At 40.3% G+C, this 25,899-nt stretch overlaps 1 protein-coding gene across 1 annotated transcript in view; it reads left to right on the top strand.

The window, feature by feature from the left end:
* LY75 (lymphocyte antigen 75) overlaps positions 1 to 25,899 on the top strand; it is a 69,605-nt gene that overhangs the window by 31,272 nt on the left and 12,434 nt on the right. The window contains 16 exon segments of the mRNA XM_065413407.1: positions 346 to 427; positions 3,058 to 3,129; positions 4,545 to 4,668; positions 5,894 to 5,929; positions 6,201 to 6,376; positions 9,116 to 9,180; positions 10,886 to 10,962; positions 11,385 to 11,521; positions 12,497 to 12,602; positions 14,870 to 15,030; positions 15,698 to 15,827; positions 18,734 to 18,960; positions 20,632 to 20,800; positions 23,033 to 23,197; positions 23,947 to 24,069; positions 25,622 to 25,816. Of these exon segments, the coding sequence (XP_065269479.1) occupies positions 346 to 427; positions 3,058 to 3,129; positions 4,545 to 4,668; positions 5,894 to 5,929; positions 6,201 to 6,376; positions 9,116 to 9,180; positions 10,886 to 10,962; positions 11,385 to 11,521; positions 12,497 to 12,602; positions 14,870 to 15,030; positions 15,698 to 15,827; positions 18,734 to 18,960; positions 20,632 to 20,800; positions 23,033 to 23,197; positions 23,947 to 24,069; positions 25,622 to 25,816 (2,045 nt within the window).

The raw sequence follows: 25,899 nt of genomic DNA, 5'->3' as shown, positions 1-25,899 counted from the left end.
GAAGAGAGAAAACACAAACCCCTTTCTCTTAGCTTGTTTCATCTATGCTACTTTTGTTTTAAATATCCCAGGTAACGGAACTCCAAATTAATATTGGTTTCCTTAATTAATACGTACTATCAGAGGCTGGTTAAACTGGGATACAATACTAGTAATTCATACTGGGCTTCCTAGACAAAGCGAATGGTTTGCAGAATTAGATGCTATACTTGTATTTTTGTACTTGTCTCAAAAGTTTGGTATTTAAAGGAAGGCTTTTTAAATGACTCATTAATCTTTTTATTTAATATGCTAGAATGAACATACACTCGTGTTGAGGTTTTTCTTTTATATATATATTTACAGTAATGACCGATGGGTCTGGGTGGGACTTAATAAGAGGAATCCAGATTCTCTAGGAACCTGGCAGTGGAGTGATAACAATCCGGTAAGTTACATTCATCTTCATCCAGAAAATACTACCATATTAACATTTGTTTGAATTTAGATTGGGTTGAAAATATAATCAACTGACTGATATTTTAGATTAATCTTGTTCTACGGCACATGAAGAATATAGAAAAACACTTATGTAAAACTTTGCATTCAGAAGAGTTTCTCAATTAAAAATAATCTCATAAATAATAATCGGCCTTTATACTGTATTTCTGTCAAAATATTTAAATGTAATAAGGATCCAAATGCTGCTGGACAGAACAAGGTGTCTTTATATCCCAACATGTACTTCAGTTTCTCAACCCCATATCCTTGGTTTGTCTAGACTTCTCCAGAAAATGTCTATCTCACTTTCAAGCTGGTTTATGTGTATAAAGTAGGGCTGTCAAGCAATTAAAAAAATTAATTGTGGTTAATCGTGTGATTAAAAAAATTAATCGCGGTTAATCGCACTGTTAAACAATAATAGAATACCGTTTATATTTCTTTGGATGTTTTTGTACATTTTCAAATATATTGATTTCAATTACAACACAGAATGCAAAGTGTACAGTGCTCACTTTATATTTATTTTTATTACAAATATTTGCACTGTAAAAAACAAAAGAAATCGTATTTTTCAGTTCACCTGATATAAATACTGTAGTGTGATCTCTTTATCATGAAAGTTGAACTTACAAATGTAGAATTATATACAAAAAAAACTGCATTCAAAAATAAAACAATATCAAACTTTAGAGCCTACAAGTCCACTCACTCCTATTTCTTGTTCAGCCAATCGCTCAGACAAACAAGATTGTTTACATTTGCAGAAGATAATGCTGCCCGCGTCTTATTCAAAATGTCACCTGAAAGTGAGAACAGGTGTTGTCATGGCAATATTGTAGCTGGCATCGCAAGATATTTACATGCCAGATGTGCTAAAGATTCATATGTTCTTTCATGCTTCAACCACCATTCCAGAGGACATGCATCCATGCTGATGATGGGTTCTACTCAATAACAGTCCAAAGCAGTGCAGACCAACCCATGTTCATTTTCATCATCTGAGTCAGATGCCACCAGCAGAAGGTTGATTTTCTTTTTCGGTGGTTCAGGTTCTGTAGTTTTCGCATCCGAGTGTTGCTCTTTTAAGACTTCTGAAAGCACGCTCCACACCTCGTCCCTCTCATTTTGGACAGCACTTCAGATTCTTAAACCTTGGGTTGAGTGCTGTAGCTATCTTTAGAAATCTCACATTGGTACCTTCTTTGCGTTTTTGTCAAATCTGCAGCGAAAGTGTTCTTAAAATGAACAACATGTGCTGAGTCATCATCAGAGATTACTATAACAGGGGTCGGCAACGTTCGGCACGCGGCTCGCCAGGGTAAGCACCTTGGCGGGCCGGGCCAGTTTTATTTACCTGCTGACGCAGCAGGTTCGGCCGATCGCGGCCCCCACTGGCCGCGGTTCGCCGTCCCAAGCCAATGGGGGCGGTGGGAAGCCGCGGCCAGCACATCGCTCGCCCGCGCCGCTTCCCGCCGCCCCCATTGGCCCAGGACGGCGAACCGCGGCCAGTGGGGGCCGCGATCGGCCAAACCTGCCGCGTCAGCAGGTAAATAAACTGGCTGGGCCCTCCAGGGTGCTTACCCTGGCGAGCCGCGTGCCGAATGTTGCCGACCCCTGTACTATAACATGATATATGTGGCACAATTCAGGTAAAATAGAGCCAGAGACATACAGTTTTCCCCAAGGAGTTCAGTCACAAATTTAATTAACACATTATTTTTCTAACTAGCTTCATCAGCATGGAAGCATGTCCTCTGGAATGGTGGCCGAAGCATGAAGGGGCATACGAATGTTTAGCACATCTGTCACGTAAATACCTTGCAATGCTGGCTACAAAAGTGCCATGCGAACGCCTGTTCTCACATTCTGGTGATGTAAATAAGAAGTGGGCAGCATTATCTCCCATAATTGTAAACAAACTTTTTTGTCTTAGCGATTTGCTGAAGGAGACGTAGGACTTGGTGGACTTGTAGGCTCTAAAGTTTTGCATTGTTTTGGTTTTGAGTGCAGTTATGTAACAAAAAAAACCTACATTTGTAAGTTGCACTTTCACGATAAAGAGACCACACTACAGTACTTGTATGAGGTGAATTGCAAAATACTATTTCTTATGTTTATCATTTTTACAGTGCAAATATTTGTAATAAAAAATAATAATGTAAAGTGAGCAGTGTACACTTTGTATTCTGTGTTGTATTTGAAATCAATATATTTGAAAATGTAGAAAAACATCCAAAAATATTTAATAAATTTCAGTTGGTATTCTATCATTTAACAATGCAATTAAAACGGTGATTAATCGCAATTAATTTTTTTAATCACGATTAATTTTTTGAGTTAATCGTGTGAGTTAACTGCGATTAATCAGCACTCTAGTATAAAGTTAAGTACTGTATGTACACATGTCTTTGCAGAATCAGGGCCATAGATTGATAGCTGTTTGGGGCAGGTATAGCCTTTTATTCTGTGTTAGGACAGTGCCCAGCACAAAGGGACCAAATCATGTGCCCCTAGGCACTACTTCAATACAAATAATAATAAGTCACAATTCTGCCATCCCTCCCCTTTCTGTAGGAAACTACTGTTGTTATGTCACACGATTTCCAAAGAGATATCTATGACATTAGAGACTGTGCTGCTTTAAAGGTATGTTTCAAGATTTTAATAATATGAATATTTTTATGTGATGCTTTTATTTACAGTATATTTACTTTATACTTTTAAGTTTTTATACATTAAACTTATAATGCTGTAAATTTATAACTGTATACATTAGAAAGATGCTACTTTTCTTTTTGTTAATTCACAAACCTGCTAATTTTCACAAAAAACAGCAGTTTTACCTCCACTACTGAGTAAATATTTAATAACAACATATAGCAAGGACTTCCTTCACCAACACTTCTTTACTTCTATTAAAATAATACTGTAATAATATTTAGAATACAGAGCAACTTAGCAAAATACTGTAATTATGGTCCTACAAGTCATTAATCCAGACTGGTGTGGTTCTATTACACCTCTACCCCGATATAACGCTGTCCTCGGGAGCCAAAAAATCTTACTGTGTTATAGGTGAAACCGCGTTATATTGAACTTGCTTTGATCCGCCGGGGTGTGCAGCCCTCCCCTCCCCCCCCCCCCCGGAGCGCTGCTCTACTGCGTTATATCCAAATTCATGTTATATCGGGTCGCGTTATATCGGGGTAGAGGTGTATATTCATAAACATTGCTATGTAACTCTAACCTTATGGTATGACTGCTAAAACAGTACTTCTCAACCTTTTCCATACAATTACCTGGTTTCCCATATTGGGATCACGCTGGGACGTTCTTTCCCATTTATCCAGAACCCCCTCTCATTTAGTATTCATTGAAGGGGATGGTGGTCACTACCCTCTTGCCCTTATCTGCAACCCCCAGGAGCCATGGCCCTTAGACTGAGAACCTCTCATCTAAAATATTAGGCTAATACATTTTTGGATGATAAGAAAGACTATCCCTAAACAAGTGGGAAGTGGTCATCGTGGCTTTTGTAACCATTGTTTTCAGAATTACAAGAGTCTGATCCTGTGTTGTCAGACTAAAGGAACCAACATTATCTTTATTGTAGAAACCAGGAGGTGGCATCGAGCTATTTTATCTTGATTATACTAAGAAGAATCCTGTTTCTGGCCCAATTCAGACGATTGTCCCTTCGGGGCAGATATGAGAATCCTTTAAGGGGCAGTGAATATTACTCCATGATAAACACAGATGAAATTTGTGGATTACAAAAAAAACCCACAGTGTTGTAGTGAGCTGCAAGAAGAGATTTTTGTGAATGGATACATTTTAAACTGATTGCTTCGTAATTTCTAGTTGTTCAGAAACTATTTTTGAAGCTGTACCTATATTTTATCATTTTAAAAATTCACTTAAAATTGCAATTATTGGCAATAGGGTAGGGTAGATGACTTCTGTCATCAAGGATATCTAAGGTATCTTATAAACAGTTTTATTGCTCCAGAAGTTTGTATCTAGTATACCCACGCAGTTTCCCACCCCCTACTTTTATGCAGACCACTCGAATATCACGGAGGTATTTTTGGAGACTTCATTTCCATGACGACAGACAATTGGATTTTTACTTAAAACCTTTCGAGTGTGATGCTAGACTTGAATGGGTTTGCCAGATAACAAAAGGTAAGCTGCATTTACATCCATTTATTCATCTAAACTCTCATCTGTTTTTTGTTTAAAATGTCTTTAATTACTTCTTTCACTTTGTCATCATTAACAGTAAACCCAGGATCTCTGACTTTAAAACAAACATCTCAGAAGGCATTAAAATAATCTTGAGACCTGGAGTCCTTAGAATGTGAGAGCGAGACTTGAACTTTGTGTATTTTAAATAAATAAGAAGAGAGAGGCTGTCACTCTTGCAATGCTGTTTATTATCAACTTGAAAGGGTGCTTGATATAGGAAATGTAAGGTTGAAGTATGAGTAACAGCTGGGATTATATTCTCTAAAGTTGTGTGAAATTCACAATTTTTGGTTGTTGGGTGTCTTTTTTTCCCTACTTGAGGAAAAGAAGGATATGAGCGCAATAAATTTGGCAACCAGTACTTTACCACATCCTCTACCAAACTGGCCATAACGGTACACGAGGACAGGGCCTGAAATCCCTTGCATGTCTTATAGGCTCCTGTTCATAGAAATATAAACATACAAAACACTCACAAATAAACTATTAGTGGGGAAGGACCTTGCATCACTTCTCTAGGGTCCAACCTTGCTTCTACCCCTTAAGTTCCCTTGGAGTGAGAAATGTGCCACAGGGAATGTAGATACCTTAGTGTGGTGGGGAGATACAGATCATGGTGTTCCAGCATTTATGTGCTTTATTTAAAATGTATAAGCAGTATTTATAAACAAAAGAAAACCCCATGGACAGCTAGGACAGCTGATTCCTCCAGACTTGAATTTGGCCTCTAATCTCCTTGTAAAATTTATGACTTGGGTCTCCAGAGTAGCAAAATACACAGAAAAGGGTTTCTCTGGTGAGGGTGGAGAAAGGATGGTATGAGGGTTCGGCACAGATCCACTTGTTTTTGTGAGGAGTTAGGAGTTTTAGCATCTAGTAGTTTTGGCTTCTTGTAATTATTGTAGTTGGTCAGAAAAATAGCTTTTGGGGACATAAAACTTTCCTTGACTTGTTGGAAATTTTCAGTGAAAATGCCAAATCTTAGTGCCTATGTGTGGGGAGAATTGGCATTATTATTAGTGTGAGCTTTGGTGCTTACACATCTCTAATAAGGAGAAAAAATAACTTTAAGTCTGTTGCATGCAAAGCTCCCATTGACTTCAGTGGAAGTATGTGTATCAGGAATGCAAGATCAGTGATTGTTTCTTTCTCTCCTGAACAGGTAGTACCCCAAAGACACCAGAGTGGTATACACCAGGTAAACAGATTTAGTTTTTACATGCATTTCAGTTACTTGTGTCTAGTGTTTCTCACTATATATCCTTTCTGATGTTAGTGAAGATCATGCTGACACACAGAAGGCCTGATTCAGAGACAGGCCCACACCCTCAGCTCTCATTGATTTCAATGGGAGATGTAAATACAGCTCCTCTCAGCATCGGGCCCAGATTGTCCAGCCCTTTCCTTTTCTGAGTGTAATCATTTTTCAGGATTAATGCCATGTGTGTATGTGTGGTTTTCTTCCCCAGATGTAGATGGAATTCATGGACCACCACTTGTTATTGATGGAGCTGAATTTTGGTTTGTGCCAGATAAAAACCTGAGCTACCAAGAAGCTGCTCTCTACTGTGCAAACAATGATAGTGACTTAGCATCTGTGGACTCTTATACAAAACTAAGGGCACTCCTAACCAAAATAGAAAAGGTAATGAAATACATTGTACATCAGAAATTGTCTTCGTTCCAAGTGTTTCAAATATAAGAATGTTAATGTTTTTCTCTTAATTTTTCACTGACATATAACCCGTAATAGTTTTTAAAATGCCTGCAAAAGGAAAAGCTTAGTTGAAAGAGGAAATAATCAGTTTTGTTTTATTCTCCTTTAAATCTGCATTAAAATATTTAAATTTAAAACAGCCTGTTAAAATAATCTTAATAACAGAACACAAGCTCCAAACAGCAAGATGTTGTGACAAGATTACCATAAACATTCCATTGTTCGTGGATTCAGACAGAGGTGTAACACTGTATAGTCATTTTGTATATGTGTGTTCCAACACGGGGACATCACACCATTATCTGAATGAGAGGAGTATATTAGAAACCAGCAATAGACAGATGTGATCAGTCCCTGTAGGGCAGAGAGTTTACATAATCAGGAAATCAGCTGTTCTGTGAGAATCACTTAATAAAAAAAAAAAAAAGACTTCAGAGTGCCATATTTCAGTTACTGTCTTTTTTCAGTGTCATTGAGACATCACATCACTGTTTACTTATTGGAAGTGGGAGTTTAACAGGGTCCCCTCATGGAGTTTCCTTAGAATTGTTCCATTAGGATTAAGGTGGGGTTTGCCCCCAGGAAGAAAAACTCGTGAGTCCGACCCTCCAGTTTTGCAGATCCTACATGGTTTTGGAGGATCTTCTGGAGACACAGGGTCATCCACAAGGAGGTTCTATGACTTCACACCAGCTTTGGTTACTTTGCAGCTGTGCTCTGGTTCTGTGGCAGCAGAGGCGATGGGGGGGGGGAGCACATGGGGTCATGTCCCCCCCCCCGCATTTCTGCCTTCCATTTAGCACAGAGCGTTTCGAACTCTGGGCATGCCCCACAGTTTGAAAACTGTCCTCCTGCCAGGAGCTGACAGATCAGAAGCTGATGGGAGTCGCCCGGCCCACTTGGGTGCCTGGCTCTCCACACTGGCCACCTCCGCCAGGCCACCTCTGCCGCCTCTGCACAGCTGGGCGCTCCCCAGGCAGGGCAGGCAGCACAGCCTGAGCTGCACCTGAAGGAGCCTGGTGCCGGCTGGCAATGCCCCCTGGAGCTGGCCCCTGTCTGCAGAGCCCAGCTGCCATGAGATGCTCCCTGAGGTGCTCGCTTGCCATTACCCTTGTGCTTCTGGCTCTGCTGCTGCTCCTCAGCCCAGAGGCGACACATGGGGTGGTCACGTGCCCCCCACCTTCAAGAGTTACGTGCCCCCCATACCTTTAAATTGTGCCCTTCCCCCACCATCAAGAGTTATGTGTCACATCTGGCAGTGTGACTCCACTGGAGTTGTTAGGGATACTGGAGCAAGTGCCTGGAACCCCTCTTTAAGATGTTTCCCATAGCAGAGGGGGCTCTGTTTCTATATATAATCTCTGTTTCTCTGTGCAGTGGTGGGAGAAGAGCCACATCAATCCAGCCTGCCTCATTCCTCCCCCCCGCCCCCCTACAGAAAGGCTTCCTCACAGCCTGGGTGAAAGGGCTATATTGCCACAGAGACAGTAGTTCTCTTTACCTTCTGTGTGTGGAAGGATGGCTCTATGCACAGAGGTGTCCCATCACTGCATGTATCCTAAGGCATGATCTGGCCCCTACGAAAGTTTTTATTGTAGTACTGTACTTTCATTTCAATTAAAACCATTTTATTCTTTATTTTAAATTTTCCTCTGTGCTCTTTGCAATGCAAATATTACTTCATTGTGCTGGCACAGAGGTTCCCATACTGGTCAAGGGGATTTTGATGGTCCAAAGAGCACTTTCTATTGGTCCACAGAGAGTTAGCTCTCACCCTTGTTTCCAGGTGAGAGAAACAGTGTAGATGGGAGGAAAAGATTAAGGGCCGGATCCTCAGGCTCATTGCACTGCTTTTTCCCCTCCTGTTCTCAGCAAAGGTGTCTTAAAACCACCCTTTATTCCTCCCCCTCATCCTGCACTGAGAGCTACTTGGCTGGGCCAGAGGATCCATCCCAAAATGAAGTATGTAAGGCAGTAAGATTATCTCTGTTCAAAAAGGTCAAGAAACTTATTGCACTAAAGACAGCTACAAATACACAAAATCTGTCCTTATATTACCTTTCCATCTAAGTAATTGCTGTAGTTGCCTCAAATATATTATATGATCTTGAGTGGGAGAGTAGATGGTACATGCTTTTATGAAGGATAGGATGCACAAGATGTGAAGATGTCATTAAGATCACTATTGAGATATGACCTACCATGAAAAAAATTGGAGAACCCTTGTGTATGAGAACCCAACGTTGAAACTGATTAGCCCGATTTAACGATCCCAACTGAGTGAAATGTAAACATTCAAAATATAGTAAGCAGTGGGAAAATATATTTGAATGTAGTATTGGTTTTAATAATAAAGAACTACTAGAAACAGATTGGAGATTTTAAAATATCTGACCTGACAATGCCCCTTTATGAACTAGAATTTGCAAATTCCCCATGCATAGTCTATATCCCAGACCAAGAAGTTAGTCACTTGAATTTTTGAATCATTTACAATAATATTACTTGTAAGTTCCAGTCCTGCTTCTGTTAAACCATTTACATCAAAAGGAATTTTGCCACAAGGGTGGATGAAGACCAGTGGTCTATCTTGGGATATTATATTATACATGGTGGTAAAATCTAGTTGTTTATATTTTTTATTTGTTTGTTTGTTTATTTTTGCAGTTGTCAGGTGCAGAGCAGAAGTGGTGGCTGAAATACATGGATCGTGGAAGTAGCCATCATTCACCGTATGTACTCTATTTGCAGGCAACATTATTATAAACTTTTGTTGACATTTCTTGTATGGGGAAAAGTTTAGTGAAATAAGTGGGTTTTTTAAAATGACTATTGAATGATCCCAAATTGTTAACAAAGCTCACTTCTGACAGGTCAGCTACAAAAAGTATAAAATAATTCTTTGAAAAACCTTGTTAACAAAACCACATTATCTGATAATTGTGACTCTTTTCCTTTCTCTTGCCTTCCCCCTTTTTTATCTGCATATGACCTGCACTTTTCCTTGCCATCTCAAATTTAAAGTATAAGGTCTCTGGAGCACCGACTGAGTCTTTATTTCTTTTGGTGAGGAGTTTAGGACACTGGGGATCTTGAGTATAATAAATAATCAACAGAATATATGTGTAAACTTAATACTTGAACTAAGGACTTAGCAGCTAATTCAAGCAGGAATGTTTACAGAGTGCTGTTCCCACTACAAAGGTTAGGAACATTTCTAACACCTAAATCAGTAATAATAACACTTAGCTGTTATATGAGGCTTCATGTCTTCAAAGTGCTTTGCAGATATTGTCTCCAAAGACTTCTGCACAGGCATAAGTCTTTGAATGGCCAGGGACTTAATATGTTAGTGGTATCATTAGAAGCCCTGAAAGCTTGAACCCTGGTCCTAACAGTTAACGCTTTCCAGTTCCTATTTCAAATGTTTTTATTTGTGATTTTAAGCCTACCCATGTAGCCCATTAATGACTTGAATTCTGAAACAGGATTGGAGGTTTTTACATTATTTTACTCTTCCATTAAAGAAAACAACAAAACCAAAATCTTTCAGTTCATCTTGTAAGTTAAAAACCATGAACAAAATATTTACATATAGAGCATATGAAATTGGATAAGTTATCCTCTGTCCTCGTCTCTGCTTTCGACCATGCCCAGCCACAGGAAGATTACCCTAGGTCCTTTGGTGTTGTAAAACCAGGATAAGGCTCCTACACCACCACTCCTCCCCGTGGCTGGCTTGAGAGTTACCCAGGGCTTCTTTGTGCCCTGGGGATCACTGGTCCTTGGTGCCATTGGCAGGCAGTGTAATTTAGAGCAGCCTTCAGGCTGCTTCTAGTTTATGGCATAGTCTGGCACAGCGTTGATCCAGGATCAGGGAAATGCAGAGATGTCTTACAGCAACCTTTATACAACCCTCCTGAGTTGCACTGTGTGCTCCTCAGCTGCAGCTAAGGAACAGGGCCTTCCTGGCCAAGAAAATCTTAGGATGCATAAGTAGCAAAATGCTACATTTTAAAAAAGAATAATTTAGAACAGAAGAATGTAGAATCTATAGTTTGTTATCCTCACGGTGCATGATAATGTAGGAGGGGTTGCAGTAGGGACAGACAATTAGACAGCTCCTTAGTGTACAGCCTGAGTAGCCAGGCAAAGCTCCTGTTGTGTACCTTCTCTGTAGGGTTGATTTGGTGAGCAGATCCATGACTACACAAATCACTACAGATCTGCTGACCCTACCGCCCACTTTCCCCAACACTAGCCCTCTCCCTAAACCTCTTGCACATTAGGTCACAGGCAAGCCCTTTATATGTGTAAGCCCTTGAAGTTTTCTCTCTCCCAAGCAGCAGGGGCACGCTAGTTCTGCTGCCATGCGCAGGATTTCCCCCTAAAAGAGCATCTTTTGTCAGGGATTGACTCTGAAATGTTTGTATCTAGTTTACAGTTATTTCCACGTTTCCATGATCGATTCTGGAGGGATTGTTGGTATATTTCTTCGAAGGGCTGGTATAGAGGTAAGGTTGTTTCTTTATTATAAAAAATATTAGCTCTGTCCAGAATGCAATATTGAATACAAAATCCAGGAGCAAATGACTTTTTGCGCTGTGGGGCAGATTCTGAAACCCACACTTACAATGTATAGGACTTTATTCCACATTTCTCCACTGAAGTCAGTGATACAACTTGTAGAGTAAGTAGCTACTGAAAGTGAGTAAGGTTATCAAATCTGGTCCTTTATTATCAATACGATATTTTCTCATACATTTAATTTTTTATGCTTTGTTCTACTGTCATTTTAAAATACTTTACTTTGCATAATTTGCAGCTATATGTTATAGTTACATAGGACTGTCTCTTCCCACAAGTGTAGGTAGCACCTAGCACATCATAGTCATTATCATAATACAGATAATAACTTTATTTATATTTCCTGCAGACTATCCAATAAACTGCAATCTGAAACTGCCCTTCATATGTGAAAAATCTAATGCATCCTTACTGGAGAAACATGAGCCAGAATATCACCCCCCTAAAGGAGGATGCCCTAAAGAATGGGTTTTGTTTCAGAACAAGGTAAAGGGGGAATATAGGACAATCATCATTAGTTGAAATAACAGGAGTACTTGTGGCACCTTAGAGACTAACAAATTTATTAGAGCATAAGCTTTCGTGGGCTACAACCCACTTCTTCGGATGCATCATTAGTTGCATTACGTCAACCTAACTTTGTAGTGTAGACCAAGCCTCACTTTCAGGCCAGAGTGTTTAAACCAGATCCCTCCTTTGCAGAGGACTCAGTAGCTCTCAGCCCCAACCCCTCTTCTTCTTTCAGGTGTCCCACAGCTCTCCTTCTCAATGTTTGCATCAGTTCCATCAAGTTCCTTCTCCTGGGCTCATGGGTCCAAAAGCCGCCTTCTTGCAATCTGCATTAATTCAGGGTAGCTGATGCCTTAAAACCAGCTTCTTTCTCAGCTGCCTCCCCCACTTCGTAGTTCAGCCCTTTTCCGCCCTGGGCTGAGAGAGATTAGCAGATGGCAATCCTTGCCCTCTTGTGAAAGAGGAGGCAGCTATATGCTGCCCTCCTTCTCCAGGCTCCTCCCACTTAGCTGGGAGAGAGAGGAACCTTGTCCCACCCTGCACTACAAGGCTTCTGGGCCTTTAAAGAAACAGTCGCCTTGGTTTCCCCCAAGCATTAACTATGACTCTGGGACCATCTTCCTCTCTCCCAACACCTGCCTCTGTCCTTCTGTAGGCCTTCATCTGCTCCAAAAGTCCTAGGAATCTTAAAGGAAAACAGGGTTTACTGACCCTTAGTCCCTACTATCCTTAACGGGACAGTCACCCTGTTAAAGTCACCTTGCTGAATCAGAGCCTGAATGCATTTATCTATAATTGCATTTCTAATACTTTCTCACAGAAAGCAAAATAAGTGAGGTGTGAAGGTTTTAGGGTCATTGATTTATGAATTACATCTAAGATACAATAAATCTTAAAGAGAAAGTGAACTCCTACTACATTGCATAAGCTTTTACCATTTTTATTTTGCAGTGTTTTCTAAAGATAGAACACAGATTTTTAACATTTAAAGAAGCCAATGAAGTATGTGAAACTTTTGGAGGCACTCTTCCATCAATCTCAAGCCAAGCTGAACAAGGTATGATGGTAACTTCAAGGCTCTTTATACTATGCAGAACTTTAGACCAAAATAATATGTCAAGCCCCTTCCCCAGTCTATGCAGCAGAACTGCACAGAATCATGCAGCAGACTGGGAATTATGTGGCAGTATTATCTGATTGTAAAATCATTCAATTACTATGAGTCTTACTGAAATAATGCTAAAAATTCACAATAAAATAAAAACCTATAACTAATGCCTTTAATTATTTGCACTGTGTCAGAGGAATTCTGCCTGTCACAGAATGGGAAATGCACACACAATGGGCAAACCGTGGAAAAAGGAAAAGAACCAATTCAAAGACCAGTTTTTCTTCATATCCTTGCATATGAAGGGAATTAGAAATTGCAAAGACTACCAGAGATTTATGAAGAGTGGAGGGACCATGTCTAAAGCAGTTTCCAAGCTTTACTTCAGAAGTTAAAACCTCATTGAGGTGAATGCAGTGAAGAGAAGACATTTGCTGGAAATAGCTGTCTACAGATGTGTCTGACTACCTATCTGTTGAGAGAGACATCTGTTAATATATTTGTATTTGTGTAGTGGGCAGGTAGTTGCCTACAGATATGTCTAAGATGTAGCTCACAACAGAGCTCCATATTATGTGTAGCATTATTTGTATAGGTAAGTGACCTCCCGCCAAGTCAATTCAATGCAGTGGAATATAGAAAGTAGACCAGGCAGGCCACTTCAGTAGTTAACAGTGCACAGTGGAAGAGCAGTCTGCTGCTCTATCACAGCAGTGGGATGGACCCACACTGGAACTCAAGTGACTGAGACTGGAGCAATTCAGAACTCTTTTAACCCTAGAAAAGCATATTCTGCTTCAAATATTTCTTAGCATGATTGTGTAAATGGAAGTTCATTTCAATTGATTGAAGGATATTTAGCATAATAAATTAGTCCTGGTGACAGATTTCTGCCGGCAGGGCCGGCCGCTTTTCCCAAGCGGCGAAGGGAAAAACAAAAAAAGCTGCGATCGGCGGCACTTAGCGGCATTCCTCGGCGGCAATTCAGCGGCAGGTCCTTCGCTCCAAGAGGGACTGAGGGACCCGCCGCCGAATTGCTGCCGAAGACCCGGACGTGCCACCCCTTTCCGTTGGCCGCCCCAAGCACCTGCTTCCTGCGCTGGTGCCTGGAGCCGGCCCTGGCTGCCAGGCAAGTCAGTGCAATGGCAAAGCTGTGGTGGAGAAAGACAGCTCTGCCACAACTTAGGTAACCACCTCTTCCTGCCAGCCTTCCCTCCATCCCCCATGTACTGTGGCCCTTTCTGTAGCTGGCTATTGGATAGTGACTAATCCTGAGAGGTTTTAACCTTTAATGGGTTTGTCTAGTTTAGGAAAAGAGCTTGGGACTAGCCTGGAGCTAGCTAACATATGGCAGGTAGCTAGTTCTAAATGTCTTAACTAACAGTCAGTGCTTAATTTGTAATGAAAGAGGTGCTGGGGCTCAAGCAATTATTTTACATTCATAACTGTTGCAGCAAGCCGAGAGGTCCCAGGGCTATGAACTGTCAAGCCTAGGGGTGCCGAGGCTCAGCCCTGGCAAGCCCTGGCACACATTAAGCATTCGTAGCCTCACCCAATAGTGGGCATTGCCACAGAGAACAAAGAGTGGCTGGCTTGGGATTCCTGAGTAGAGTCTTTCTCGGTTGGAACTGATCCCTTCCCTCTATCCTGACTTTCTCTGTTTCTTGGTTGAGTAAATCAGACACTTATTCAGTAAGTGGTTCTGTTTTAGAGGCATGCCCAGCAGTCAGAGTGCGAGGTGTGTGGGAAGCAAGAGAAACTCTCCATGCCCTCAAAGAGGACATGGAGCCCGCTTTTGATGCTTCTATGGGAAGTCAATAGAAGGTCTTACAGAGCAATAGGGAGGCACCTTCTGAAATTTGGGTGGAGACACAAGGAGACAGGGTTGATGACAGGGAGGGAGAGGAGGAGAGAGACAGAAACAAGTTAAACTCATCTCCTGGCCCTCAATTAGACCTTAGCCTGTTAGAAGGCTAATCCTCTCAAATGATTTGTTTAAATAATGTCCTTGTTGGATATGGAAAGGATGGAATGATAAAATTGCAAAACACTTAATACTCTATTAAAATGGCTTATTGTATTTTCAAGGACTAGGGTGGGAAATTAAGTTAATATAGATGGGGGTTGTACTATCTTATTTATGCAAGCTGTTTTTCAAATGTTTACTGTGGTTGTCTAAATCATAGTATGTAAATACTTATTTTTCTGCCCAACAGATTTTTTAACATCCTTGCTTCCTGGTTTGGAAGAAAACATTTGGATTGGTTTGAAGTTTTTTTTCAGCACAAGGGAAAACAAATGGGTAGATGGCAGTAGACTGCTGTACAGTAACTTTCACCCATTGCTGAGAGGAAGGCTAAGGAAGATTCCACTTGATGTAAGTTATCTGTTTGAATATACAAATCCGGCTGATGTTTTGTCCTATAAAAAGTATAGAATGTTGGTATTTTGGTAACTGTATCAAAATAACAAAAGAGAAAAAACATGTAAAGGTCCCAAACCAAGAAATTGTATTCTTAATTGGCAGACATGGTGACCAGTAATGACTGAGCTCTTTGTATCTTTATTCGGATGATATGTTTTGAACACTAATTATTAAAATGGAAAGGGATGTAAAAATTGAAATCTCTTCAGTCTCTTTGCATATCCAATATGTAGCTGAGATGCCACATTCCATAAAAATGTAGGCAGCAGAGGGATGTTACTATATAGTTTTTGGTTCAGTTATTTGCAGAATACATCCATAAACCATTATACATATTGTTTCCCTGGCTGCACTGTTCATTGAGCAGCATAAGAAACATAATGGAATGCCACTGATTAACAATAATTTTCAAAGAGTATAGTGGGTCCAGGTAATTTTTTTCACAAACAAACAATCCAGCAAATAGGTAACATTGCAAAATAAACTAGCTGTGTGTTGTACTAGTGCTCTGCACATACTAACTAAGAGAAGTATATTCTCCTAACTAGATCTTCATTCGCTCTCTACACACAAGAATGCTTGTATCATACATGAACTTGATGAGTTTTCTGGTTTTCAGATGTTTGATGAGGAGATAAACAACCAGTGTGGTGTAATGCTCAACAACCCCAAATCTTCATATGTTGGAACATGGAATTTCTTGCCTTGTGCTGAGGAGCATTTTTTGGGTATCTGCCAGAAGCCAGCAGGTAAGGCTGACTGTGCCCCTAATATCCACCTGCCAAGAAGCCCCTTCATGCAGAGATATTGCCCCTCCTGAGGCACAATCTCCCTCTACACAGCACCTCAAGAAGGGTGTTCCCTGGTGGCAGGATCCTTCTGGGGACTGAGCAGGCCCATACTGGGCATCCAGTGGTGGGGCCATGAGGACAAACCTCATCCCTCCTGAAAAATTTCCCATGCCTGCATTTTCCATGACACCATCCACAGTGTGAAACCCCCTTTAAGAGGTGTTTGGGGAAAGCCATGGGCAGTGGAGGCCCTGATAGTGAAGTTCCCGTGGAGTTACGCTGACTGAGAGTGAAGGGGGGGGCGGCCCCAGGGCCCAATAGTTGGCATGGAGTACAAGGCCTCTAAGTGAATGGCCCTGATCTTCTTTGGACACTTTGGGGACCTATAGGGCTTGGGGATGGACTTTATGTTTCATTCAGTGAGGAATGGAGCAAATGACTCCTCTCCCCCAGAACAACGTGGTCAAAACTCCGTGAGGAGAACCACACAGAGTTTTAATCCCACTTAACCATCTCCTGTGAGTTTTAACACTGAAGAGATAATATGAGGCCTCATCTACACTTGGAATTAGCTTGATTTCAGCCCACTTGTTTAGCTATCTTAGTGCAAACCCCAGGTGTAGACAAGGAGAGCCACAATTTGCATTGGTGCAACTTGCCCTGGCTTCAAGCAGGGGTCAGCTCCACTGATTCAGTGTGTAGCTTTCCTATTTATACTCAGGATTGGGGAGGGGGTGCTGCTCCAGTGCAGCTATGTTGGTGGCTGCCCACTGATCGAATCAGGGCAATTACCCAATCTGAACAAAGCCTTAGTTCCTGTTCAACTGCCAAGGGTTTATTATGCGGTACACCCATCTTTGGGGTATGTTCTGCTATGTATAAATTCTTTTAAATAACTATTTATAAATTTGAAGGAGGGAAGGACAGTGATTCAGTCTGAAAAATCTGAAGGGGATTTTTTTAATTAATTATTAAAAAAAGAAAATTAAGATGAACTGCAAAGGCTCTGACCATTAAAAATGCTTGTAAGACTCCAATAAAAGAGTGCAGCTGCTATTGATGAATATATTTCTCTCCAGAAAAGGAAACATGACATTCAGGGAAAGTGCAGTGATTGCTGCAATGTGGTCCCCATTATTCTTGGGTTGCTAAGCCTGTAACACCCAGGCATGCAGGGAAGGAGCACTCAGTCGGCTCTTGCAGAAACTGCAGTTGTGCCTGGCCACAGCTCAGGATGCTGCAACAGGGGAGACTTTTTCCACTCTGCCATGGCATCCTTGGACAAGTACAATCTGGCCCTATGGTTTTCATGTCACTTTTGTCACAGAAGCAAGGGAGTCAGCAGCTCGGATTCCTTGGCATCTCAGCAGGGCCGGCTCCAGGCACCAGCTTGTGTCAAGCAGGTGCTTGGGGCGGCCACTCCGGAGAGGGGCAGCACGTCCATCTATTCGGCGGCAATTCGGCGGACAGTCCCTCACTCCGGCTCGGAGCGAAGGACCTCCCGCTGAATTGCCGCCGCAGATCGCGATCGTGGCTTTTTTTTTTTTTTTTTTTTGGCAGCTTGGGGCGGCCAAAACCCTGGAGCCAGCCCTGCATCTCAGACATTTAATGATTATCTCAAAATGTTGTGATAATTATGCTTGTAAACATCAGCAATATTCTTTTTTCATCTTTGGGAAATGTACATTTCCCCCCTAACTCTTTACTATTAACCTTTAAGTGTGTGAGGTCTCTGTTGGTCTCACAGTTCTCTTTTGAAGCTGTTTACTACATAGAAGCACTTGACAGCAGCCATGAACTAGTTCAAACATTGTTTCTTTCATGTCACCTTTCTAATCCACTGACAGCTGCAAATTGTGCATAAACATAAAATTAATATTATGGCTCTGCCTTTTGGGTATTGGTCTGTCAGCCTATTCATCAGTCACTTGTATGCTCTTATTTATACAGAGTAATTTTTCCCTTGACAAGCCTTTGTATTCCTGAGACGCCTCTGTGTTAGATGCCAATGCACATTTTACAAAATTGTAGGGCCAAATTTAGCTCTGGTGTCAGCCCATAAACTTCTTGGAATCATTAGATCCACATGCTCTAATTCCCCATCCATGTAAAGTTTGCATTTTTTATAGTTGCATGCATCACTTGGTTGGATGAAATTAATGCAGCTCATTGTGATAATATTGGATAATTAGAACCCAAATGGTAAATTTCACCACTTCCAGCACAATACACAAGTCAGGTGGCTTTGTGCAAGAAACTGAGCACATGCTATGAAGGCAAACTCTATTACCTCTCTGCCTGCTCTTGCAATGTACTGGCTGGAAGAGCTGCCTGTACCAGGTTTACTGCCCATTAGATTTACATAAGAATGAATCTGATGGCTCTTTACTTGACTCATTCCTGTCTCCGTCAGACTGTTCAGAGATGCATGGCCCCTGTTGATTTCACAACATCTGTGAGTAGTTCTGCGGAAGGCTACCACAGTTTCACATTAATTTCACCCAGAGAGTATGTTTTTTCCCCTAATAACTTGAACTCTTTTGAGTTAAATTGAATGAATCTGGAAAGCCACAAAGCCCAGTAGTGCTGTTACTGCCATTCTACCAAGCTTTTATACAGGGACTTACACATTTACATTTAAAAAGAGCTTTACATTTTTCCACAGATACACACTCTATCGATTCTGATATAGTAAAATTGTAGTCTACAACAGTCTATGAATCTTTTTTTAATTTTATTTTTGATGGTTATTCCCAAAAGAAATTTGAATGAGTTTTGCTGCTGTTGTTACAAAAGAAACGGAGAACTAAAATGTTTTGCAGTATTTATCCTACTTAATGCTTCTATTTCTTGATTATTTACAGGGGCTGCTGACAACCAGACACAGCAAGTCCTTAATGAAACACTGACCTATCAAAATGTCCATTACACAGTAATTCTGAAGAATTTGTCCTGGTATGATGCACTGCGGGAGTGCAAACAGAAAAACATGCAGCTCGTTAGCATCACAGATCAGTACCAACAGGCTTTTCTTACTGTGCAGGCTGCTATTCACAATTACCCTCTCTGGATTGGACTCTTCAGCAAAGATGTAAGTTTTATTTCCTCCCCATCCCTCCTTAGAACCATTTTTTAGGGTAGGGTGGAATAGTAAAGGAATGACTGGGGAAACAATGAAACTCAAAATTACTGGGTTATTTTTAAATAGATGTTTCCAGTCGCATCTATTTTCAGTTGCAGAGAACCATCTTGAAGCTAGAGGTCTACTGGGAGGTCAACCAGTCCTGATGCTCAGGGTTATATACTAGATTTTCAGTTCTCTGAGGTGCACATTCAAGTATGGAACTCCGATTGGTGGACTGATTGAGAGGAGACTATGTCTCTCAGGTTTTAAGATGGAGGAAAATGTTTTATAGTAGCAGCAAACTATATCATTGCATCATCTTTGTTCCTCTGTTGTCAGTGGTTCTATAATTGCTGCTGTCATTTGAAATTCTGGGGCAGGGTCAAGGAAGGCCAACCAAAATGTTTTAAAAAGAGAAAATCTGAAAGATAGCAAATGAAATCCAAAAGCAACTGCTAAAAACTGTTTGAAATATATTGTAAAATCTTATCTTAGAACTTGGAATGGATTTTTTCAGGTAGGGTTTGTATGCTTTATTGCTTCTTAATAATGGAGAAAAGTCGTGAAAGGCTATTTTTTAAAAAAAATATGCTTTTTTACCTTAAAAATATCAATAGTGTCAAGTCTTCTTTCTTCTGTGTTTGTTGGAGGACTTTTTGGAAATTCCCAATGTGGATTGGGAGCTTTCTCATCTGTTAATTAAAGAGCTTGGGGCATGGGTGTGTGAGTGGGTGTTGAATCTTTATATTCAGCTAAAAAAAAAAAAAAAAAAAAAGATTAGCACAGCTGGTATCAATTCCTAATATAAGAGTGATCTTAAATACAGAAGAAAACTTTTAAATATAACTTTCCTAAAGCATAGATCCACTTACTTTTCTTGTGTTTTAATACGATTAATTATTATTATATTTTATTATTATTATTTATTGTTGTCATCTTCAGGGCAGGAATATGTCTAATTATAAATTCTAAAAGTACTTAATATTAAACATTAATACATTACATTTGATCTAACATGGGGAAACAACAGGACTGACTCTTAGAAATTGCTTCCAATTTCCATGCACAAATAATTGTGCCCACAGTTAATTGCAGGTTCAAATGATACCATTTAGAAATCAAACTACCTGGCTTTGCCTACAAATCAAGCATAATAGTTAGACATCTAAGTACTGCACTGTTGTAGTAGCCGTGTTGATCCCAGGATATTAGAGAGACGAGGTGGGTGCAGTAATATTTTTTATTGGACCAACTTCTGTTGGTGAGAGAGCTGTTGGTAAGCTTTCAAGCTTACAGAGTAGTTCTTCAGGTAACCTCTGTGTAAGGTTGAAAGCTTGTCTCTCTCACCAACAGAAGTTGGTCCAATAAAAGATATTACCCAACCCGCCTTGTCTCTCTAACATCTAAGTGTTATCATTTGCCATTCACAATAGTCAATGTAGTTTTTTTCAGCAGCAAAACTGAATGTGACAGACTTCATTTATTTTAACGAGACCAAATCCTAAGAGCTGCTGAGCACCTGCAACTCTTGCTGAACACAGGATTTCACCCAGTAGAAATATAGTATCATGTCATTTGATGTACCTAGACTTTTTTTTTAAGTGTGTAAGCGCTCATCTTTTATTGGTATGATGCTAGGATGGAAAACATTATGGCTGGGCAGATGGAAAGCGCATTGATTTTAGTCGCTGGTCTGAAGAAGACGAAGAAACAAGTGAAGAATGTGTGTTTTTGGATATTGATGGATTCTGGAAAACTTCTGCATGTTCCTCTGAAAATCCAGGTGCTATTTGCTACTTGCCAAGAAGTATGTATTCTGAGAAAATACATTCTCGTTATTTTTTAAAAAACATCTTTCATAAGTAATATACATAGTAAAACTCAGTAACAAAGATGTTTTATAATTATTTTAAAATAAAAATGTTCCATTTATATACACTAAACGTAGACTACTTTCTAGAACAGGCTTGTTTAGTTGTTTGTGTACCAAAAAACCCGCTGGTGCCTTGGAAATGGGCCAGTACACACCTGAGCAAGTTACCCAAGCACTGTGTAATTATTTAGTAACATTCAGGGTTGCTGTGTTGACCCAGATTGTGCCCTCCAGATCTGCCCACTGAGTACACCCTCTGCATATGGATCTCTCTCACCTCCATGTGGAAGGAGGATTTAGCCATCTCCCCTGCACCATCTGGGCCCTCATCTGGGTCCTGTGGAGGCCTCTTCATACAGTCTGGAGTCCATGCTGCGGGGGGAGATTGGTGACTGGGTAGGAAGGAGTAGCAAGTGGAGATCAAGTCGGGAGGTACAAATTGAGCCTTCGCCAACTCCACAGAAATTGTTCCAAATAGAATAATGCACCCTAGGGAGAGGTCCCTTGGGATCTTCTAGGTTTGGCCAAGGACAGTGGGGAGAGGACGACAATTCCACCCCCCCAAAAACCAAACCAAAAAAACAGAAAAGAAAAGGATGATGTGAGGGGATCCCTCTGAGGAGATCTTCACAAAAATTTCTTCCCCATGAGACACCACGCTTGTAGGTTTTTCTGTGAAAGGGCATGATATGGGCTATTGCTTTAAATACAAAATTGCAACCAGAAATTCCTTGTGATTATGGTATAATTAAATTGATTCTTGCAGTCTGAACTACTAGAGGAGTAGTCTCATTAACTTTAATGGAAACAACAAGGAGTACTTGTGGCACCTTATAGACTAACAAATTTATTTGGGCATAAGCTTTTGTGGGCTAAAACCCACTTCATCAGATGCATGGAGTGGAAAATACAGTAGGAAGATATATATAGCAGAACATGAAAAGGTGGGAGTTGCCTTACCAAGTGGGGGGTCGAGACAAATTAATTAAAGTGGGCTATTATCAACAGGATGAAAATCACTTTTGTAGTGGTAATCAGGGTGGCTCATTTCAAACAGTTAACAAGAAGGTGTGAGTAACAGTAGGGGCAAATTAGCATGGGGAAATTAGTTTTTTTAGTTCTTGTAGTGACCCATCCACTCCCAGTCTTTAGTCAGGCCTAATTTGATGGTGTCCAGTTTGCAAATTAATTCCAGTTCTGCAGTTCCTCATTGGAGTCTGTTTTTGAAGTTTTTTTGTTGAAGAATTGCCACTTTTAAGTCTGTTATTGAGTGTCCAGGGAGGTTGAAGTGTTCTCCGACTGGTTTTTGAATGTTATAATTCTTGACATCTGATTTGTGTCCATTTATTTTTTTGCGAAGCGACTGTCCGGTTTGGCCAATGTACATGGCAGAGGGGCATTGCTGGCACATGATGGCATATATCACATTGGTAGATGTGCAGGTGAATGAGCCCCTGATGGTGTGGCTGATGTGGTTAGGTCCTATAATGGTGTCCCTTGAATAGATATGTGGACAGAGGTGGCAACGGGGTTTGTTGCAGGGATAGGTTCCTGGGTTAGTGTTTTTGTTGTGTGGTGTGTAGTTGCTGGTGAGTATTTGCTTCAGGTTGTGGGGCTGTCTGTAAGTGAGGACTGGCCTGTCTCCCAAGGTCTGTGGGAGTGAGGGATCGTCCTTCAGGATAGGTTGTAGATCCTTGATGATGTTCTGGAGAGGTTTTAGTTGGGGACTTCAATGGGAATTACATGGTGCCCCAAGATTGGAATGTTTTACCCTTCCAGGATTACTATGTACAAATGTAAAAGGTAGTCTGTGCTTACACAAGAATCATTGCAAAAGCTAAGTTACTGGATAATATTTGTTCTGGTTTTATTATATGTATTTGATCCTAAAACTACTTAACCTAAAAAACTTCCTGTGAAAAGCCTTTTTAAAGTATTTGCATATCCCATTTCATAAAATCATTGCTTCTTACCACCTTTAAGTTTATGGAAATATCACTGTTCTGAGAAGAGTGGGAACAATGTTACATATTATGCTGTCAGATTATGCTACTAAATTTATGTTTTGTAACAGATTTTCATATTACACAGGAATTTGTTGTGAGGAATGAGCTGTCTTATTTTAAAATTGGGCATGACCTAAGAGAGTCTTCTTTTTTTTTCCAGATGAGACTGAAAAAGAACAAGTTGTTGAACATATTAAATGTCCTCATAAGTTTAAAAATACACCATGGATATCATTTCAAAATAGTTGTTACACTTTCATGATAACAAAAGATAGATGGCAAGAAATGAAATCACAAGAAGCCCACCACTTATGCAAGAAAATAAGTAAGTACTTCTTTTAACTACTAGATTTCAAATTGACAGTGTCTTTTAAGCTGCTTGTACCGAAACTGAAAAACTAGGGAGGTGAAGCCTAGGCGGAGTTTGAAAGCTAGCAAATATTGTTGTCCATTTTTTAAAATCGGAGGGTCAATTTTTAATGCATAAAGGGTATCCTACACAGCAAAGAAAAGCCTGTGGCTGGCCCACGCCAGCTGACTGAGGCTCGCAGGGCTCGGTCTGTGGGGCTGTTTCATTGCTGTGTAGACTTCCGGGCTTGGGCTGGAGCCTGAGTTCTGGGACTCTCCCTTCCCACAAAGTCCTAGAGCATGGCCCCAGCCCAAGCCCCAAAGTCTGCACAGCAATGAAACAGCCTCATAGCCTAAGCCCCACAAGCCCCAATCAGCTGGCATTGGCCAGCGATGGGTTTTTCCTTAATGGATAGATATATCCAGAAGATACTTGTTTTTAAGTGTATGAAGTGCTCCTGAAAAGTATAGCTGACAGTGCTAGAAGCTGAAATCCTCCACTTATCTACAAAATACTCACAGAACAGGTAGTGTTGACATTGCCTTTTGAAAAATAGTAATTTTTCCTAATATTTTTGTTGGCTGACGTGTTGTCTGTCCTTTTAGAATGTTTGGGTGTGTGTGTGTAGTAATGATTAAACATTGGCGATCAAAACTTAATTTGTTTTGTAGATGATAGATAAACTTGTAATAAACTAATTATTATTTTAAAAATTGTTTCAACAGATCCAGATGCATTTGTCTTGAATATTAGAGATGAGGAAGAAAATAACTTTGTTGTTGAGCAGCTACATTCTTTCAGTGGCCTAGCTACATGGGTATGGTTGGGTGTAATTTATGATGACAGCGGTAAGATTTTTTTCTTAATAAAATTTGTTAACTTCCTATCATTAAACTGATACATTTCTTACATACTACATATGGTAGAGCAATCCAAGATACCATAAAAATAAATATATACTAATGCTTACAACTGCCTTATATTTTCATTTATATTTTTAGAGGGAAATAATTGGACATCTTTTGTCTGTTCTAGTGATATTTAGATCCTACACAGACTGCTTAATCCAGGTTATTGATTTTATCAAAAGGCAGGATTTAAAAAGAGCACAATGATATGTGGTGACATTTTTAGCAATATACATAGGCCTGATTTACAGAGATACTGAGCACCCAAAACTCCCATTGAAGTTAGTGACAGTTTGGGTGCTCACTACTTTGGAATTTCAAGCCCAGACTGAGTAGCAAACTACTAAAGCTCCTACAGCTGCAGCTTGTGACCAACCCTGCATTCTCTATTATGTGCATTAAGTTTTCTGCATTTTTTCTGTTAGAACAATAGTGCTTTTCATCTTCAAAGCACTTTACAAAGATGAATGAATAACATCTCAGTGATGTAGATCAGTAATTTTTTCATGATCCCCAAGAGTCCATGTATTCTGCTTCATTCTGAATGTAGATTCTGAAGCAGGGTGTCTGAATTCTGTTGCAATCTGGAGCCCTTGGAAAGGTGGAGCAGGAGGTAGTTTTGGATTGTGGGGCAAGTGCACGAACTGGGCGTTTCAATTTAAACAATAAACTGTAGAGTAGTTAGCAGGATTGGAGCTTAAGGGGTTCCATACAGATGCAAAGATCTGATTTTAGTATTGGAGCCTTAAATTTTCATCTTTAGGTTTCAAATACTGAACTCATTGTGATGAATGGGGTAGTTCTCACTTCTCAGAGCTATTATTTCAGACTGTCTGCAGACTCAGAAATACAACACTGCATCAGTTACACTCAGTTCTTGTTTTAAAAGTAATCTTCATGGGCAGGAAACATTGTTCAAAAAAAAAAAGAAAGAAGAAATCTTAGATTCCAGAGCACCTTATTTCAGAGGGATGGATTTTCTGGCAAATTGCATGGCTAAGGAATTGCAGAACACACAGGGTCATGGCAATCTCCATTTTACAAAATGTGAAAAAAAGGCAGAGACATTAGTCACATTAAGCTACCGAGAGAGTGTGCATCATAGCCAGGATAGAATTCAGGAGTTCCTGATTCCTAGTTATAGCTATTATCCACCAGACCACTCTTCTTCAGAAAATAGTACTGGGTTACTTGCAAGGCACCTGTTGTTTGTTTGGTTTGGTTTGGTTTTTGTAATCTGAATTTTCACAATTCTAATTTGGGCAATCTCCAAAGAACATTTTCTCGTGACACTTAGAATTTTGGTGAGGGCTTAGAGGAAACTCTAGCAACTTCAAAAAACAGGTAATAACAGGCTTTCTGATCTAAAGTGAGTGTTTATTAGTACTGGTCAGGAGCTCACCATCTTCAGTTGTAGATGAATTTCACGTTTCTTAAAAAATCAATGCTTTGCTCAAGCCTAAATATAGAAACGTTTTCATATTTTCCACAGATAATTCCCTAAAATGGTATGATGAAACTTATGTGTCTTACAATAACTGGAAACAGGGAAGACCTAACGTAAAGAAGAATCAGTTTTTTGCTGGAGTGAACCGTGATGGGTCTTGGGATATTTACAACCGTACGCAAAGTTGGCAAGCTCTTCAATTTAATCAACACAGTATTCTTGCTTGTAAAATTGAAATGGGTAAGTAATATCCAGAAACAATTACACCCAAAGTTTTGGGGGCTGGGGAGGTAAAGTTAATATTAAGGCCTAGTCCTGCAAGC

Source organism: Emys orbicularis, chromosome 11, assembly GCF_028017835.1.
Source record: "Emys orbicularis isolate rEmyOrb1 chromosome 11, rEmyOrb1.hap1, whole genome shotgun sequence".
In the NCBI taxonomy this organism is placed as follows: Eukaryota; Metazoa; Chordata; order Testudines; family Emydidae; genus Emys; species Emys orbicularis.
The sequence above is the reverse complement of the archived record's forward strand: the minus strand, read 5'-3'. Positions and strand labels throughout refer to the sequence as shown.